This window comes from Strigops habroptila, chromosome 8 (assembly GCF_004027225.2).
Source record: "Strigops habroptila isolate Jane chromosome 8, bStrHab1.2.pri, whole genome shotgun sequence".
Lineage (NCBI taxonomy): Eukaryota > Metazoa > Chordata > Aves > Psittaciformes > Psittacidae > Strigops > Strigops habroptila.
In genome coordinates, this window is record NC_044284.2 from 13,395,021 (window position 1) to 13,414,318 (window position 19,298).

A 19,298-nucleotide genomic window follows, 5' to 3' on the forward strand; every position below is an offset into this window, starting at 1 on the left:
CCCAAAGGAAAAATGGTAGCTAAGACCAAGATGACAGAATAATTCTTTCATCCCACGTGTACTCCCTCCCCAGGAGGAGATGCAGCCTCGCTGCATTAAGTGCACTTCTGGCGAGAAGCACACACAACCATTGAGGATGGTGGTAAGAGGGACTGCAGCATATGAGCTGCCCTGGAAGTAAGACTGGAAGTGGCAGTGTGGTCCTTCTCACAAAGAGCTAAATGCTTTTTCTTTGTGTTATAGATTTTACACTGACACAAACTATAGAAGAAATCAAAAACTTGCTTTCTTTGCTGGCATCTGATTTGCTTTTTTCTCCATTCTCAATAGTCAGCTACATGGTATCTAATAGCTAAAAGCTAAAACAACCCCTTTCTGGAAAAAGAGGAAACAAGAAAATTACAAGGCAGGTGCAGAAGATCATATGAAAGGAAAAGACCAGATTTTTATCTCTCAAGTAATGCATGTATATTTAGATGCACTTACAGCGAACATGTAATATACCAAACCAGCACCTTCAGGTCAAGTCAAAAATAATAAATAGTATTAGAGACTTTCTTCTGCAATGTTTTCCATTTCGGGGGCAGTAGCTACCCCTGAACTTTCTTTGCACGCTTCACTTGCTGTTTTCTCACTGTAAAACTATTACCATTAATAACCATCCCAGTGATTTCAACTGGAAGATAATTTAGACTGAACATTGTTTTGGTTTAACAACTGAATCGACATAAATGCAATCACTTGGTTTTACTTACTCTTTATGTCTAGCTTAATAAAGTTGTGCATCAAGGGAAGTAATGGGCCTGATTCTTCATCTCTCTCTATAACCTGCTCACATCATTTCACTGCTGCAAAATACCCACAGATTTCAATACCAGGTTTACTGGAAACAATCAACATCACGTAACGTACCAGTTTCCATCCAAAAGGCTGGCAGTGGAATGACTCCCTGCAGCCTGTTGGTATCCCCAGTGGCAGTGCCGCAGAAGGCCATGTGGTTGGACCCTGCGTGCCTCCACACTGACAGAATCACACCTCCTGTGCCTCCTTATCTAAGGACTTGCACCAAATACAGCTCAGCTGAATTCAAGAGCTAGCCTCAATATGTAACTCCAGATCTCACAAAAACACTCGTACTAAGAATAATTTTCCCATCATCTGTGCGGTTTTCACAGAGTATTAATGATCCTGCTTCATGGCCCTGCATAACCAGCTCTTTTCCAGACAAACTCCAAAGTGCCATTCTCACTCACTTTAGCAGAAAGGAAATAAAGTAGTGCACCATCAAGGCCAGCCATCACACACAGGGATACCTGGTATTACAGAAATCAAACTGGTTACAGAAGATCAGACCAACCCAGAAACTCTGTGCAGAAATAGCAAGAGCTTTTTGTACAGAACCTGAAGACAACTTCGCAAGGTTAATACGGAGCCCTTCAGGCTAGCAGGCATCTTGTTTTCATTATTCTCTGCCCAGGAAACATTTATCACTATGAATTCATTGAAAATTTTGAAATACAGTAAAATGAGGAGAGCAGACTTGCAGGAAAACCTCTCCCTTTGCTACAATCTGTTCAGGAGAGAAAGGAAAGGATATTTGTATGTGTGTGTAGGAGAGAAAGAGGTTGTGGCGGGGGAGTATACCCAGGGGAAATACAAATAGCATTTCACAGTGGAAGCGTGAGTGCGAGAACACAGTATCTGTATTCTATCTAATATTTGTGCTGCTTCCATCAGTGTATAAAGGAAAATGAATCCTGCTAATTTAAAACAGCTACAATGACTTGCAAAAATGTAAACAAGCTGCTATTGAAACTCCATGGAAAAATATTTGAAAATTGATTGCCTTTTTGACATTTAAGGGAAAGGGATAGAATTCTCTAACATCATCCCAACTGAAAATAAAAAACACTTTTATAACAGCATTGTTCTATTATGAGGATATCCTTAAGTAGCAAAAGCTACTCATGATTGTAAAATTTTGGAAAATACATGTTAATCTCAGCAGAAGTAGAAATAATTAAATTTGAAAGCAACATCTGAGTGCGGGGCTCGGTTAGCCGCAAGTGCTGTCTCCAGTGCAGTGCCCAGTGTCCTGCCTAACCACAGGTTCCAGAGAATATGAAACCAGAGAGCTGCAGTTCAGCCCCAGCACTGATATGGTGAAACACAAAAGATCCCCTTATGGTTGCCATTGTGCCAGTGCAATTACTTCGGCATTGTCTTGGCCATACCACAAGTCACAAATGTTCCCAACTTGACTCTACGGCCTTGCTTACAGTGAATATCATTTATCCCCAAGACATTCTTTCACTCCAGTTTGCTTAATTGCAGAATGAGGTCCATGCCATCTCTAAGTAAGACAGAACTTCAAGATAGATGTTGAAAGAAGTACAGCAGATGTTTAATGGAAAAACAGACAGATTTCTGCAGTAAAATGCATGCCATCAAAAGTCAATAAAACTTAGAAAAGACAAACTGTATTTAACTGAGAGGATGCAAATACCCACGATTTAAATACTGATATGCAATTTGTAACTGTAACCCAAGAGACTAGTAATAGTATCATTAGCAATGCCATTTAATCTACAGAAAAGTGCTTTTGAAGAAAGATTTCACGTCCATATTTTTGTGCTACATACCTTCCAAGGCAGACCTGATAACAAGCTACATGTTGGGACTGCATCAAGCAACATGCGATCCCACATTGCTAATCCAGCAGAGGAGTTTTACTCCTCAGCAGCCCCACCTTTCCTGGTAAATCTCACCTGTCTCTGGAATAATTTCCTTTCAATAATTCAGTTTAGGAATTGAAATGAAGAGAAGGGGAGAAAATAAATAAATACAAATATTTTAAAAATCAATGAGAGGCTTAGTCAGTATGACCGACCTAATGCATTAGATTGTTTTGGTCAATTACATTAGTTTTCCATAGCTTAATTTAGATAACTGTCAGGTAAAAGAGGAAGAAATAGCTATATACAGTTAATGCAACAGAAGGTATGAACTGATTTAAGCAGGTGGCCAAAGCAGTTAGCAGTGCATCTATCCCTTGGTTAAACTCTTCTCCTAGATCTGCATAATACATGCATGACTGATATTTTTATCTAGAGCATTAAACCTAATGGCTGGTTAGTTGAAATATAAAACTGTTTTGAACAAATTCATGAAGTTCAGGGAGCTGGTGGAGGTCCCAGAAATACCCATCTGTCAATACATTTAAGTGGTCTCTGCAGCCTCATACTGAAAAAGCTAAAGACTGCATTTTTAAAGAGCTGGGTACATATTAGCAGTTGCTTGGGTTTAACTATGTATTGATACAATATTCTGAAAATGAGGAGAAAATTGGTTTTAGAATCTTAGATGCAATAGCTCAGCCAACTGCAGCAAATAGCTAACTATACTTTTTTTGTGTTTTCTTTCTCTACAGGTATACCCAGTATTTCCAGTATTGGTAGTAAGTAATAAAACCAGTCTTGTTTTGCATTGTCATTGAGCTTCTAGGATCTAATTTCCCAACATCTCTTTCTGTTGTAGATAATGTTTCTCTGAAAATGCGCTCTATAGTGCAGGAGCTATGTATTGGCTTTCCTCTATTGCGTTGACATGTAACTGTATTACATGGTCAGAGAGACTGTCACTCCTGACAACACATCTGCCTTCAACCGCAAATTTTCTGGTCAGTTCTGATCAGCAAGTGAAAACTGAGTGCTATAAAACTGAGAGTTACGCAGAAAATTAAAACAGCATTCCACAGAAAATATTTGTTGAGCATCTTTTTAGAAAAAAAAAAAAAAGAAGAAAAAAAAGTGTTGTTTTCTACTAACAGAGACGTATAGGACTGTTGATTTTCATGCATGTGTGTGTGTAAATTCAAAGAGAAAATGGAAGACTTTATAAATGGAAGAGTTTTCATTTTTATGATGTAGCTTAGCAAGTACAGTGTATCTGCTGGAATCTTTGCATTAAGGTGAGCAGCCTTTAAACTGGGCTTTACTCTACAAAATAAACAGCATTGAGTTCCTTCACCAAAATCTGCTCTCCTATATGCAATTAAAGCACCGAAATATGATATTTAAACTACAAGGAAACCATAACACCATTACCTAAAGAACTATATCAATGAAAGAGATGATTAATTAAATAAAACACTTGAAAGGACTACGTGCACAGTAACTCAGCTGTGAGTTCCATAACTGAGAAGTGCACAGTCATACCACTTTAGTTAATTACAAATAAAGCAGGGAGATAGAAATGGGATCCTGCTGCGGCTAACTGAAAGAATATTCCCTGCTGCCTCAGCTTTGCAGAGGCTTTAGACACAACTGGTGTGATGCGGAAATATCACAATGATAAAAATATCACAGTAGTAAAATGCAATTTGCCACACCCGATACCAAACTGAAAAGCTTCTTATAATTTGGGTAAAACTGTCTTGCTTCTTATGATGCAGGGTCAGGTCTGTGAATTTATAAATCAGCTCAGTTTACTTAAGCTCATGAGTGGTGCTGATCTGTTAAGTTCTAGACAGCAAGTTCAGTGCCATCAAAACTAGCCTCCTTACAAATGAGAGCAGTGTTAACGGCTGAATGCCAGGGCATCTGTTTTGCAGCTTTAAATAGCGAAACAGCATCAATGACAATAATGTGCAAATGAAAGCCTTCCATCTTAATAATGTAATTTTCCTGCTGTTGTGTTGTCTTTGGTATTTGCATGACTATAAATGCATTGTGATATGCTATTTTCAAAACCTTGTGTTTATATATTTTTTATTATTATTATTAACGATAATAATAGAAGAACTAAATGAAAGAGAAGACGTTTATGTCACTGTTCTCAGGAATATTCCTACCATTAATAACAGAAATTGGATGAATGGGAAAATAGCTCTTTGGAGTTTTGTTGTGCTATAGTTTCTTAGTACTGTGTTGCATGAACTATATGGTTGTGTTTTCACTTCACACTCCATACAGCCTTTGTCACCACATCTACCATTTCTGAGCATCAGCAGATGTTGGCCTTTGAAAACTTAATAGGGAAACTCAAATATATTTTAAACAATGGTGACCTGAAAGGATGCATTGTTGACCTCTTTGTATTTTACACTGGGGTGATTAGTACAGTTTGTCTATTACAAATGAAGAAAAAGTCTATTTAACATTCCATAGGAAATATATGCTTTATCTTTAATCTACTGTAAATGTCTTGGAATTATATGTGGTAGAATTCAACAGATTTCTTTGCCTACCTGGAAATGATGAAGCATGAGCATCTCTTCATGATGAGCACAAGTAAATACTGATACTCTGCTTGGTATTCTCATGTGTTTTTTCTAAAATAGCTTGTGGGAAAATAGCTCTACTTGCACAACGTTCTGAACATCTTTCCTATAAGATAGAAATAGCAAAATTATCATTAAGCAAGGATAGAACCCATAAATTTATACTGGTCTCTAAGAGAATTTAACAGAAGTACAATTAACACATAAAAACAAACAAGATTAATTACCAGTGGCTGCTTTAATGGATCTGCATGATTTCTTCTTTTCTCTATGCTAATACAATGTTTGTGTTCATATCAGTAGAATTTTTTCCCCGTAGGAGCATAGGAACTTACTCTCAGGAGATACAGTTTGGGTTTTATTTTGCCTGGCAGCAAACACTAACAGGAGGAGGGGATATTGGCTTTTGTGTGCTCCAAGCTCTTCGTAGTATATAATGAGGATGGGGTCGGGGCGTGAGGAGTATGAAGGCAACAGTGCCAGCATACAAAGATGCCTCTGCAAGCAACATTTATTCAACACTTTTAAAACTGCAACGAGTGCAAGAAAGAAAAAAAAAATAGATTTACCTGTGTGCACATATATGTATCATTCTCCATTCCTTTTTGAGATTCCTGTCTCAAAGGATCTTGTATTAAAGCAGCTCTTCATGAAAGTTTGAACACAAAGAAAGAGTGGTCGTTAAGTAAACATCCTTTCTGATCATCTAGTAGAAAAAGGAAAAAAAAAGAATAAAATCAGAGCTTTCCCATTAAGGTCATTTGTACCTGCTGTTGTTTACCAGTTGCAAAATAGTTTCTCTGATCATTTCCAGCATTCTTGATTCCAGTGCTGGCCCTTTCAGCATTTTTCAGCCATGTCTGGAAAAATACTGGTGAAAGTGTTAGCAATCAATGAGTCCCAAAACCATATCATAAATTTAAACAATGCTTACATACAGTATGTAAATATCCGGAAAACTGCATTATTTTACTTGCTAAAATAATGATTGTATGATTTTACATAGACCAAATGCATCAAAATGTTCATTATTGTGACCAAATACCAAAGTTACTAATCTGTACATGTATGCCTTCAAAAAGTTGCCTCTTCTAAACTATAGCTTCTGTCTTTTTCCCTGTAAAGCATAACTCCACTAATTATGCTAAACAGTTTGTTATAAAGGGTATAATTAGATACAGGATAGGATAGACATGATGTGCAAATAGCTCTGTGTGGGTGATTATCACCTTAAAGCCTGCTGGTGGCAGATGAGTCAGAGTTTAGAGACAGACCGTGCACCCAAGTGCAAGATGCAATCATGATCATCAAATGGTATATTCTGCTTTGTTCTCTATGGTTTTGTTCTTTTTTATAGCCAATTTCAAATTAAGAGAACCTTTTTTTTTTTCTCTTTTTTTTTTCTCCTTTTTTTTTTTTTTTTTATGATGATAGTAAATGCAAGACACAAAAGTAAAAAAAAAAAAACAACAAACAACTGAATGGGCACTCTTATTGTTTTCTTAACCTTGAAAGGTCTAGTAGGTAATTTTCTGGAGCTAAAATAGTCTCAGGATGAGTGTAGCTTTGTTTTATGTACTTATTATGAAATTTTAATGTGGTAAATACATATCTTAAAAGATTGTGAGAACAAATGCTAGTGGATTTTAATATTTTTTTTTCCTCTTTTTTGGACCTGATTTTGCCCCCTTGCAGTAACTGAGAAGTTCTCTCATTAAATTTACAGTCATGGGATCAAAGCCATTACAGTGCCAAGCTCTGGACTAGAGTTTATATGCAACACTCACATATGTCAGCAGGATATAAACATGCATAACTAGGCTGTACGTTATTTTTCTCTTATTATTTGAGGTCAGGTTTTACAGAGAGAGCTGTACTGTTGAGAGACCATTAAGAAGTTTACCTCCTTAAAACATTTAAATATTATCTTCAGACTATATATATTATTTTGGACATATGAGCAAAATGTTCTCATTTTAATTCAATTTTATCCAAATCTGACTTTTTAATAAATAATACTGTTAATCAGGTTCCTGGTCTAAGGTGATCACCTTATCTAAGTCACTGATTATAATATCAACCAATAACAGTGTTGGTTTCCCCTCTTTTACTTTGAAGCACTTGGAATTTTTCACTTTAGCAATTAGATTTTCCATTATACTAATACATTACTGAGCTAAAAGAAAATACTGGTAGCTTATGTGGTATAATGCACACATTTGAACACTAGATCTAAAATAAATTCAACACTCCAAATAAAACACATTATGAGTAGTATATTTACCAAGTAGGAGTCACAACAAAGCCAGTTTTCTTCTGTATAACTAGGATTTCACCCTTGAAGTTCAGCAAGCAGAGTGCCTGTGCTGCCCCTAGCCTTGAGCAAAAACTGTCTCTTTGCAGAGTGATTTCTAGTGCAGGGTCAGAAACTACCAGCACTGCTCCAGGGAGCACTGGCAGGTTCTTGGGGTGGCATTTTGGGGAGCCTTTGTTTCAGTTTTTGTTTTGCCAGATCCACCAATTTTAACAGATAAGAAGAGCCATTCTCACCAGTCTAGTAGACACGGTCACTGTCAGTTTAGTATTGTTTCTTATTCTGCATCCCAGTTTACCTTCACCATCTGGGGTTAGTCAAAAACAGTGTATAGATCAAACAGTCTTTTCAACACTTTTTTGATTTGCTGTAATATATGGAAAATTAGTTAGTTCACAGTTATCTTTGTTTTAATCATTAATAAACCATCAAGTGATAGCACACTACAGAAAATGATATATCAACATTTCTGGATATACCATGGTAGCCATGCAGAACACATTGCACTTTCAATATGCAAGTTTAGCTGCAGTTACACAAGGAAGTTTATAGAGCGCAGATATGATCCACAAAGATACTTAAAAATCTAATTATCAAACTTGGAGAGAAATTGCTGGGAGAAAAAGCACTACTATATTTTTCCCTCTCCTCTTTTTCTTTCTGTCACTTAGACATGTAATCAGTTTATTTCATAGAGTATAAGGGAAGAATGAGGTTTCCAAATCAGCATCCTGATTCTTTAAAAAAGCTCTTGATTTACTGTTCTTCATCAGCTGTGAATTACTGTACAGTAATCCTAGTCAAGAAGCCAATTTCAGGATCTTTGTAGGAAAAAGCAGAGCTAATCAAAGTAGAAAGGAATAACTCTTGCAAACTATCAACAGAATAATTTACGTTTTTTAGCCATGAGAAAGTACCTAAATATTTCCTTCCAAAAATACTAAAATTTATTGTGCACTTATGCAAATATTTTAGTGGAAATACTTAAAATTGGAGAATACTCTCTCAGACCCCATTAGTTTGAGAATTAGCCAACACATTTGTTAAAATCAGTGGATTTTTTTTCTGATATCTACAAGTTTCCAGGGCTGGATCATTTGATTTATTTTTTTTTTAAGCCTCTAAAAAGATCACTTTTTTTTCCTCTAAGACAAGTGGACACATAAAGGACTAATTGCATTTAAATTCTTCCAACAGTTATAAAAGCTGTTATGGCTGAGGAGCTGCCATAAAACAACCACATCTTCACATTTATGCAGAATTCTCCTTTCTTCAAAGGAACAGGTATGAAACTTCCTACATTGCTCCAAAAAAGATTGCCTAACATTGGCCAAATATTTTTTTTGTAATTCACTAAAAAAAAGGGGTTATTTAACAAAAAAAACCAAAAAAAAACCAAACAACAAAAAAAAAAAAACCTATTCAGCATTTCTTCTCTCTTGATGAGTTAGATTTTGCAGTGTTATGAAGTGCTGAAAGGCAAATTTTCTGTGAGGTAGGTTATCGTGACTTCCATTCAAACGACCTAAACAGATAGAAATGTTGTAATAATGATAGTATGATGTTTGCAAGAAGCGATGGAGTATGATCCAATACAAACACACCCAATTATTCCAGCAGTTACTAAATCTGCCATTGATTTCAGTGAGCATTATTTTTAATTCTTCCTAATTTCTTTTTTGTCTAATATTAACACCTAAAACCACTGTCATAATTCCATTGTGCTCAGCAGACATCCATATTTTAGAATATTTACTCTCAACTACTCTTGGTTTACAACAGGCAGTGGAAAGTCCAGTTTTCTATGACTAGAATCATGGATTTCTACTATAGTCATTAAGCTTACATTGACAATTTTTGTAATGCTTTTTGTGTTTCAGACAGAAGGTGAAGGAAAGTTAAAAAACATCTTAATCAGAGTCTCTCACATAGGATTCCTTATTGTTATTATAAATTAAATAAGTAATGATAGTTGCCAACACAAGCCTCCCTGTCTGCCCTTCAAATGAGCATTATTTAAGACTTACTGATTTATTATTAGTAATTTTCAGCAAATGCACTGTTTGTGGACTGGGTCAGCAGAAACAGTTCAGGAGATGAAAATACACTAGTCTGCCATAGAGCACAGATGCCCAGGCAGCAATGTATTCTTCATGCACTCCATCACCTGCGTTCTTCATCCCTGAGGAAGGATAGCCCCTCTCGGTGGGAATACATTTTAATTTTACTGCCAGCTCAGTACTTGGTTGGAGTGAGAAACCAACAAAGTGCTGATTAATTTCTGCCAACATCATGACAGGTTTTTTTCACGTGCAGCTGTCTGGTTGGAACCAGGCTGAAACTACCCATTCATTTGCATCATCTCCCCAGTCTGAAACCATGGTTTAGCCCATGGCGCAGGCTGCAGTTCCAATGAATATTTAAGACAGACTTCCTTTGTTCAATATCAGAGGTAATTCTGAGACTGTATATCCAAAAAAAGGATTGGGAGGAGGAAAAAAAAAATAAAAAAAAGAAAGAAAATTGTCATGCACCTAATAAATATAATGCAATCAGTTTCTCCATACTTCATGAAAGTAAGATTTTTTTTTTTTTCCAGTAGTTACTTTCTGCATGTAATTGGCTTTGGAACAATAGTAACTAAAAATACATACATTTCCAATGCAAATGTAAAATGTCATATCTGATTTTCTGCTCAGTCATATAGCTCACACACCTCTACATTTAAAAGGTGTCTACAGTAGCTTCACTTTTAAATAACACTAAAACATAATTTTAGAAACTCTTTTTCACATTTCTGTAGCTTTATTTGCCCGGAGTATATTACAGTGGATCTACATAGCATATCTTAGAGAACACCTACACCAAAATGCATTAATTATTCAGGTAAATAATTACTTTAATTACAGAATACAGTGTCCAGACATGGAACTGTTCTGGAAAAGCTTTAAAATCTTTATCTATCTCTATAAATAAAACTCTTAGTGGTAATCACTGAGGACTAGAAATATTTTCACAAGTTGCTATAAAAGAATAACTGGCTGCTAAATGAATCTTTCCAGTGCCTGTTCAAAGGATGACTCATCTGCTCCAATATACTTGTGGGAATGACAGTCAATATTTTTTGGCTTGGACGTCTCACATACCTTTTTAGATAAACCATTTAAATTCATCTCTGTTAAGAAAAAAAAAAAAACCAAAAAAACAACAAAAAAAACCCCACACAAACAAAGAAAAACCCAAAATTTTCAAAGATAAGAAGGAAGGTCTTTATCAAGAAACCTCCTGTAATCTTGGTGATGATGGTGATAACACATTCTATGAATAAGGATACAAGAAAAAAATAATCTCTTTACCAAAGATTAAAAAAAAAAAAAAAAAAGCCCATAATAGATGCATTAAGTCTCTGGGAGCATTAACCACATTACCAAGCAGCCCAGAGACACTGAAGACAACAGCTGGTCTCAGCTGGATATGACCCTGAACAACCTCATCTAACTTCAAAGTTGACCCTGTTATGCACAAAGGGTGGAGACAAATGACCACAAGTCCCTTCTAAGATGGTTACAATTATCGCTAATAACTAGCAATAATCACTAGTAATAATACTTAATTAGTAACCTTCAGGCACTGTAAAAATGCTTTTTATTGTTTTGGGTGCCCATTAAAAAATTCAGCTCAATGTAATAAAATTTAAAGTGTCAGGGAATTTTTAATTATTTTGCAGTAAGTCACAACCTCCATTTTAAGTAAGTTTGCTAAATTAAGCACAGGTCTATAGCATTTATAGGATTACTGAGAAATACGTAGCTCTGATTTTTCTGTCATACAAGGAATTATTTTATTTGGACGAGAGATCAATTGGGGAAATCATCAAAATAAGATTATATATTAAATATTACTGATTATATGAATCAGATTATGTAAAATATCTGATTTCCTATACAGGACCCACAGTTTATTAAATGACAAGATATTCCAGAGGGTTAGTCCTAAAGCAGTATAAAGCTTTAACACTATTACTTTTACTTCTGGTAATACCTAAATCATTGTGCTTGTGATTTTTTGTAGTAGGTCTGCACATGGTATTTACAACAATAGGTTTTCTGCAACCACCCTGATGTTGCATAATGTCTAAAAGATAAAAAGGCTCAGGGGACAGCAGGACAATGTGATCAATAAATAATGCTTTTCCTTTTATACCTACTGATTTTTATGTGTATTCTCTAAGGTACAGTCCCTTTAAAATCTTTAGGTCAAGCCTAATTGATCCTAAATTGACCAAAATCTTAACAGTGAATTAACTGTGCAAGTAATTGTGTGTGCTTGAAACTTTTTAACATAACCAGTCAGTGTTTCAGGAGGAGGAGGAAGGTGGTATCTCACGTGCATGGAATTAGTCTTTCAGTGGGCTAGGGTTATCATGCCAGCTCACTAAGTACAGCTTTTAGATACATTTTGTCATACACTCAGACTACTATGTTTGCACTTCCTATGTGTGTGAATTGGTGGATCTGACCAGTAGAGGCGTGTTATTTTTAATCAATACATAGACTGTTGGAGAATCTGCCAGACTGACTCGGTTTTTCCATTTTCTTAATTGATAAGGAAAAAGCACAAAAATTCAAGAATATGATGTGATTATATCACAACTTGACAGATTCAATTGCAGAAGACGAACAGTAAATGATACAGTGCAGGTCATCCTCCTTTCCTTGAATTGTTCTCTATGTGGAAGGACCTTTGGGACAGACAGTCCAACCTAAAAATTTCTCTTCACCCTTGACAAATGAGTCAGAAGATACTACAGGATGTCCTCTTTCTACATCAAATGTTTAAAGCCCAATCTTTTTATCATCACTTCCCTGCAGGCCTTCCTCTAAGATGGACTTAACTGTGAAACACACCTTCTTCAGAAAGACCTCTAAGCCTAGACCCTTGATGCTGACCAAGTTGTGACAAATGTAATCTACTCAATACCCAGCTGAATTCACTATGTAGGCTGATGTGACCATTAGGAAAATTCTGTTCAGCTCGAAAAGGACACAACCACTGCAGTACTCACAGAACATGTGGTCCAAATCTGATGTTCAAAGTTAGGCAGATGGAAACAGAGAAAAGATTATGACAGAGAAATACAGAGAGTATAAATACTATTTCACAGATCAGGGCTCAAAGGAAAGTTTTCTTTCCTTCCCCCACAATGCACATACCCTTCATTTATTCTCAGCTTCAACACCCCGCAGCATTCTGCTAAGGGCTATCACTCCCCACTACCTCAGCCCTAAAAAACATTGACCAAAGGAGATGAAGCTGTAAAAAGAAACAGCTAATTCCTTTGCTGAGAGATAAAATGCTTCATGCAAGCAACATATTATGTTGGGCTTTTAAGAAATGTAGACATTTCATGTTCTTACAAAATCAAGCTGTAAAATATGTCAGCAGAGGTGGCAGTTAATAGATATAACACAAAAAAGCATGAGAGCAAAAGAAACGGCCCACTCTACTGGTAAATACGTTCCTCTGATAACAGAAATGTAATTCACTCAAAAGACCCTAAGACAGGATGTTACGGTAAGATATGTCTCTTTGGTAAGAAATCCATATTTGTCTGATACTGTCGTTTTATCTCCGTAGAGCAGATTTAACAGAATATGTTCTTGTTTTGTTCCTAGTGTTAGAACCATATATATTAGTCTAGGGTATCTTCTTATCATGAAAAAATATATTTTTAACCACAGGGGATAAATTGTTATGCAAAGTATTTTATGTCCATTTGGTGTTTTGGGAATCATCAATTGCTTGTTTTCTCGTTCACTGTGGAGTCATGTACTGTTCAAGTGCAACCTAGACTAGTCCAGTAATGGATGTTTGTAGTCTATGTCTTTGTCCATATGCTTGCCTGTTTAGAACAATATCACAGATGTAAATAACAAAACCTGATTTTTCCTGATGCATGCAGATCCTCCCAAGTTTGATAGGATATGGCCGAATATTTCTTCCCTTGAGGTTTCTAAACCAAACCAAGGTAGGATGCTGTAAAATTCCGAGTGGTCTAAAGTTACTGAAATTGCCTTCAAGGAGTCTCACATGGTGGCAAAAGTAGTAACAATCATAATCCAACTTATTTTTCTTCTATTGCTAAGTAATGCTATCCTGTGAGAAAATAACCATAAACCAAACCTTACCTGAAAAGGGTGTCTCCCAACACTCAAATTATGCACATTACTGCCAAAAGTCTGGGAAAGTAGACACACAGATCGCAAAAACTGATATACAGAAAGCCCTAGATAATGTTGGACTTGTTTAGACAGCACAGCCTGTATTTTGAGTAAGTTTTGAGATTTTTGCATGAGAAAGATTGTCATTGTCTACATCAAACCCATTTTTAATGTCTTGTTTTCCCAAGTTGGCTGAGAAGCATTCTCAGCTTATGTGCTATCCACATTACAAGCAAGTTCTCTGCAGGATAGACTCAGTTTTCTACAATGAGTGCCACACAAAAAAATCAGACTATGGCATGATGATTAGCACTGAAAGAGACAGAATGACTTTTTAAGGTGACTAATGAAAGTAGGTTTTTTTGTTATTTGAAGTTGTATTCAGCTATACCTCACATTCCAAAAGGATTGTTCATTATAAATAATAATGTCCATTTGTTCTCCTTGTTCATTGGTCCCCAGAAAATCCCTGCAGAAATCTGACCTATGGCTAGCTTTGACTGTTCCAAAGGTGTCCTTTCTGTACTATAACACATACAGATGAATAAAATTAATGAACATGTGATCTAGAAAATAGCTACTAAACTGAACAAGATGCATTTGGAATCTGTTGAAGAATTATATTGGAAGGGCTGTAGTTAAATCCATTGTTCACAATGACCAAATCAAAACACATACACATATGTATAAAATCTACCATGTTATATGTGGGAGTTTATGTGCCCAACAAAATAGAAAATACTAATTGATCTGTGCTTTCTATAAGTATTAACAAAGTACTTTAGTTTGCTTTATTCACATATATTTTGAATTAAATAACCTTGATGACACTTAGCATTCCAATAACTTCATTTAGCCCATGTTATATTTTGCAAGCTTTTACATGTGCTCCTTAAACAAATAAAAAAAACCCCAGATTGGTCTCTGCTCCTCTGCTCTCTGTAAGGATTAGCCTACATTACTCACAGGAATTTGAAATCAAAACATTCCCAAAGAAATTATACTTAACGTATCTAAAGGATTTCATAGCTTAATTATTCTGCTTCTGATCTAAGACGTAACTCCATTGCAAAATATGTCTTGAACAGAATAATATTATTCAGTGTTTCTTCTGTAAAATTAAGAGCTTTAATAAACTTAGTTTTGGTGGTTTGTTAGGGAGCCCAAAACGCAAACACTTAGAAGCATTTCTATTCGGTTTTTGTGTTTGCAGCATATTGTTACAGTGTTTAACATTTATTGTAGAATAAATCGTTCAGTCAAGGATAGCATATGAAGAGAATAATTGCAGAAATCTGCCTATACCTAATATTATTTTATTGTGTTTTCTTTGTTGATGCTATTAGGCCAGTATAAATATACATATGAATTTATTAAAACCATTTGGTGACCACTCTGGTTATCATATAGTCATTGGCCATGAATTAGGAGAAATCATCGAATAAACTCTAACACAAAGCTGCCAAAGTGTGTAGGAATGAATTACATTCCCTTTCTTTACCTTGGCTATTACAGCTCAAATGATTCAAGAGTTGATGATAGTACATAACTAATGTTCCCTAACTTTCCTTACAAACAGTAACCATTGTTAAAGTTAATTTCTAACTTTTGTTAGAAAATTTAGAAGTTTAAGAAGTTTATTTTAATCTTTTGATTTGTTCCTATATGATACCTTTTCTAATTTACTGTTCATTTTATTACCTATCCAGTTGCTCCCAAATTAGCTATGTCAACTGTTTCTTCTGTTCAAGTTGCAAACCACAAGAGAGGTAGGAATTCTTGGATTCATACAGTGATTCCATAGTGCTCTGTGTTGTGAAAACATTGCACTGTATGAATCTGGAATACTGTGAAGTGTACCCATCAGCTTACTGGTGAGACATCTTCATTGACTACAACAGAAGCCTTAAGTGCATAAACATAAACCATACAAAGAAAATAAATGTGCTACTTAGTCACTGCTGGCATATGAAGTGACATGGCATTTGTTTTTAAAGAAATTGAATGTATCAATATGACCATTCGGATCGTCGCCTAGAAAGCAAATGTTTGCTAGAGTCTTGTTTTCCTCAGTGATATGCATAAGTTGTAAAAGAGGATACATAAGCAGATTAGTTGAGGGCAAACACCACATAAAAAGTCAATTGTCCATATCCTCAAGAAGTATCTGTAAATGCCATGGAGCGTAATTCATAGATATGTCTTTTAATGCATTGTAAGTGTGCCTTACATCTTCATTTTACTGTGACAGTGCGCAAATTCAGAGTGTAGGCATTACATTTGGAAATGATGTTTCAGTGTTTTATCAAAATAATGGAATTATATGGGCATAATGAAGGACGCCAATATTCTCTCTGATTTACAGGCAACCTGTTTCATTTGCATATCTATCATTCACAGTCCGAATCCTGAGATCTTCTCATTGTTTTTCTTCATCAATTTATCTGTGAAGAGTATGTATGAAGATGTTTTGTCTTTCTGTAGCTATTGTGAATATCTCATTATTCATGAAATACATATTAACAAGCAATAGGGGTATTAACAAGTGTTTGAACTTAGTTTGACCCATTTGATGAGATCATGATAATGAGCCATACTGGTTTTTATGAAGCAGGTCATTTTTAAGGTTACAATGAAATCTGCTTTGTTGCCTTTTGTTACTGTATAAAGGAGGAACACAGAGTTACTGGAAAGTGAAAAAGAAAAAATACTTTAATTATTTCTGAATGCACTTTTCTTGAAATATTCTTTGTGCTTTTAATTAGAAAATGATACTGATAGCTGTCTCATGTGTTAGCTGTCTTAATTATGCTTCCCTTCCATGTGTGTTTACCATTGTTTCATGTGATGACGTTTCATGTTTTATTGGTCGCAGCTGAGGCTTCAGCTGAACCTTGTCCCCACAACACAATAGTACATTATCTCAAAGATGTAAATGAGTAGCATTGTAATGGGGAAAAAAGTATTCAATTTATAGAAACAAAACAAATGATAAACCTCTTTATGAGCCTCCTTCAATGGATAATTTTATCATGCTTTCTACAACAGGATCAAGATTGTTGCAATAGAATCATTGTGTTGGAAGTAGTTTTTAAAGGCTCATACAGACAATCCTTCTGTGAGTTGGCAAGGATTAGACAATTCCTGAATCATCCAAAGACAATTATCAGATCTAATGTGGCTATCTCATCTCCCTCTTTCCTTCACATTAAAACTATCTAGCTATCTTTAACTCTTCTCTTTTTTTTTTTTTTTTTTTTTTTACAAACCATGCGCTCCTCATTGCTATTCAGCTTTAAACTGTTTCCAGTTTATCTGTGTCTCTTCTGACATGTGGTACTCAGAACTGAAAGCAGCATTTTCTAGCACTGTAAGCTCATGTCATTTGATTGTTAATAAACCATTTGCAGCCTGATTTTGATACTTTTGCCGCATCTCTCTCAGTGATTGCATGACTTTGCCAGTACATGAAAGTGGTTGTGCTGATAGCCAGCGGCCTTAAGATATGCTTCTAACAATTCTAATTAACAGGCTACTTTGTGGTCTTGATGTGCTGCTTAAGGCAAACCACATGATAAGATAGAAGGGCCATACAGCATTCATAGGTGTTAGCTTTTCAGCTGGCACAATGCTGGATGCAATTCTAAATGCTATGTAGAGTTGGCTGGTGTATGGTGTATGGTGTATGTGCATTGACTGGTGTAAGGTAGCACCTCATGTAGCCGGTGGAGAAAATACTTCCATTCCAATTATATGAGGACCTTTGACCTAATTTTTTATATAAGCACAGAGGGATGTGAAAATGATTCACTGATAAGGCCAACAGCAGTAAGCAAAATAAGTTCATACCATTGCACTAGCAAAATGGGGTACTTGTGGGGAAAACCTTAAAATTATCAAAAAATTTATTTAATCGTTACTTGCTATGCCTTTTTTTTTTTCCTTTGCACCATTGATAATCTTTGATCAGAAGTGAGACTGGTTTTGGTTTTGAGTTAACTGGGTTTTTTCTACACCATGTACTAGTCTGATGATCAAGATTCCTAGAGATTTCCTGTATCTTAGTGTAAGTTAACTGAGAAAAAGGCTTTCTTTCACACAGCACAGTTGTTACAAATGAGCAGTACCCATAGGAATGCAACCAAGTATAAGAATTGGTCCTAGTGTGTACCTTTAATATTGATAAGCCATGTCTGAACTTTGGTAGTACTTCTGCATATGTTTATGAACATGTGTGTACATCAAACCAAGTCCTTCATAATTATTAGAAGTTTCTTCAGCCCAAATCATAGAATCATAGAATGATTTGGGTTGGAAGGGACCTTAAAGCTCTCCTAGTTCCAACCCCCTGCCATAGGCAGGGATGCCTTCAGCTAGACCAGGTTGCTCCAAGCCCCGTCCAACCTGGCCTCAAACACTGACAGGGATGGGGTAGCCACAGCTTCTGTGGGCAACCTGTTCAGTGCCTCACCACCCTCATAGTAAAGAATTTCTTCCTAATACTCAATCTAAATCTCCCTTCTTTCAGTTTAAAGCCATTCCCCCTTGTTCTATCCCTACATGCCCTTGTAAAAAGTCCCTCTCCAGATTTCTTATGAGTCCCCTTAGGCATTGGAAGATTGTTATAAGGACTCACCTGAGCCTTCTCTTCTCCAGACTGAACAACCCCAACTCTCTCAGCCTGTCTTCACAGGAGAGGTGCTCCAGCCCTCTGATCGTCCTCGTGGCCCCCTCTGCACTCACTCAAGCAGGTCCACATCCTTCTTATGCCTGGGGTCCCAGAGCTGGCTGCAGCACTTAAGGTGGGGTCTCACAAGGGTGGAGTAGAGGGGGAAAATCATCTCTCTCAACCTGCTGGCCACACTCCTTTTAATGCAGCCCAGCGTATGGTTGCCTTTCTGGGCTGCAAGCACACATTGCTGGCTCATGTTGAGCTTCTCATAAATCATAACTGGGAGCAAGGCTTGTTAGAGAGTGAATTACTTTGTGTGCAGCTTTGTTTCTTGTGCTTTTGTAATGGCTAATTATGTGCAGTAGTAATATTATTAAAGGTCATACCACAGTTTCAGAGTGGAAGTAGCACAGTCATTCGTTCACAGAAGAGTCTCGATTTCTTTCTGCTACTTTAATCACAAAAGATGATGTAGCATAGTCTGATTTAGTAGCACTTCTTTATAGTCTACATATTTTTGAAACATAAAAATGTCTAATGGTTGCAGAAGACAGGTGCTTTGTCAGACAGAGAGACCGAAAGAACCTTGCTTCTGAATCTGAGATTCAGAAGGATCAGATTGCTTGTCACTAACCAGTCTTTCTTATTTTAAAAATCAAACACATGAAAACTTGTAGCAATTTTCCCTGTGACTCCTGCTTGCCAGTGCTAGTTTCCGCTTTTAGATCTGTTGCCTTTGACCCACACAGGCAGTTCTTACTCAAGCAAGATGGATATATTAGGGGAGAAAGCCACCCACTCAGCTGCTGG

The 19,298-nt window shown here is 36.3% G+C and overlaps 1 protein-coding gene across 9 annotated transcripts in view; it reads left to right on the forward strand.

The window, feature by feature from the left end:
- NTNG1 (netrin G1) overlaps positions 1–19,298 on the forward strand; it is a 161,579-nt gene that overhangs the window by 106,491 nt on the left and 35,790 nt on the right. For 7 of the 9 annotated variants that reach the window (XM_030495688.2, XM_030495684.1, XM_030495682.1 and 4 more), the window contains exon 5: positions 3,431–3,457. In XM_030495688.2, coding sequence (XP_030351548.1) covers positions 3,431–3,457 — 27 coding nt within the window. Of the gene's footprint in view, positions 1–3,430; positions 3,458–13,557; positions 13,624–15,525; positions 15,586–19,298 lie in introns of all 9 variants that reach the window. The other 2 variants (XM_030495691.1, XM_030495689.1) reach the window with 2 other exon arrangements.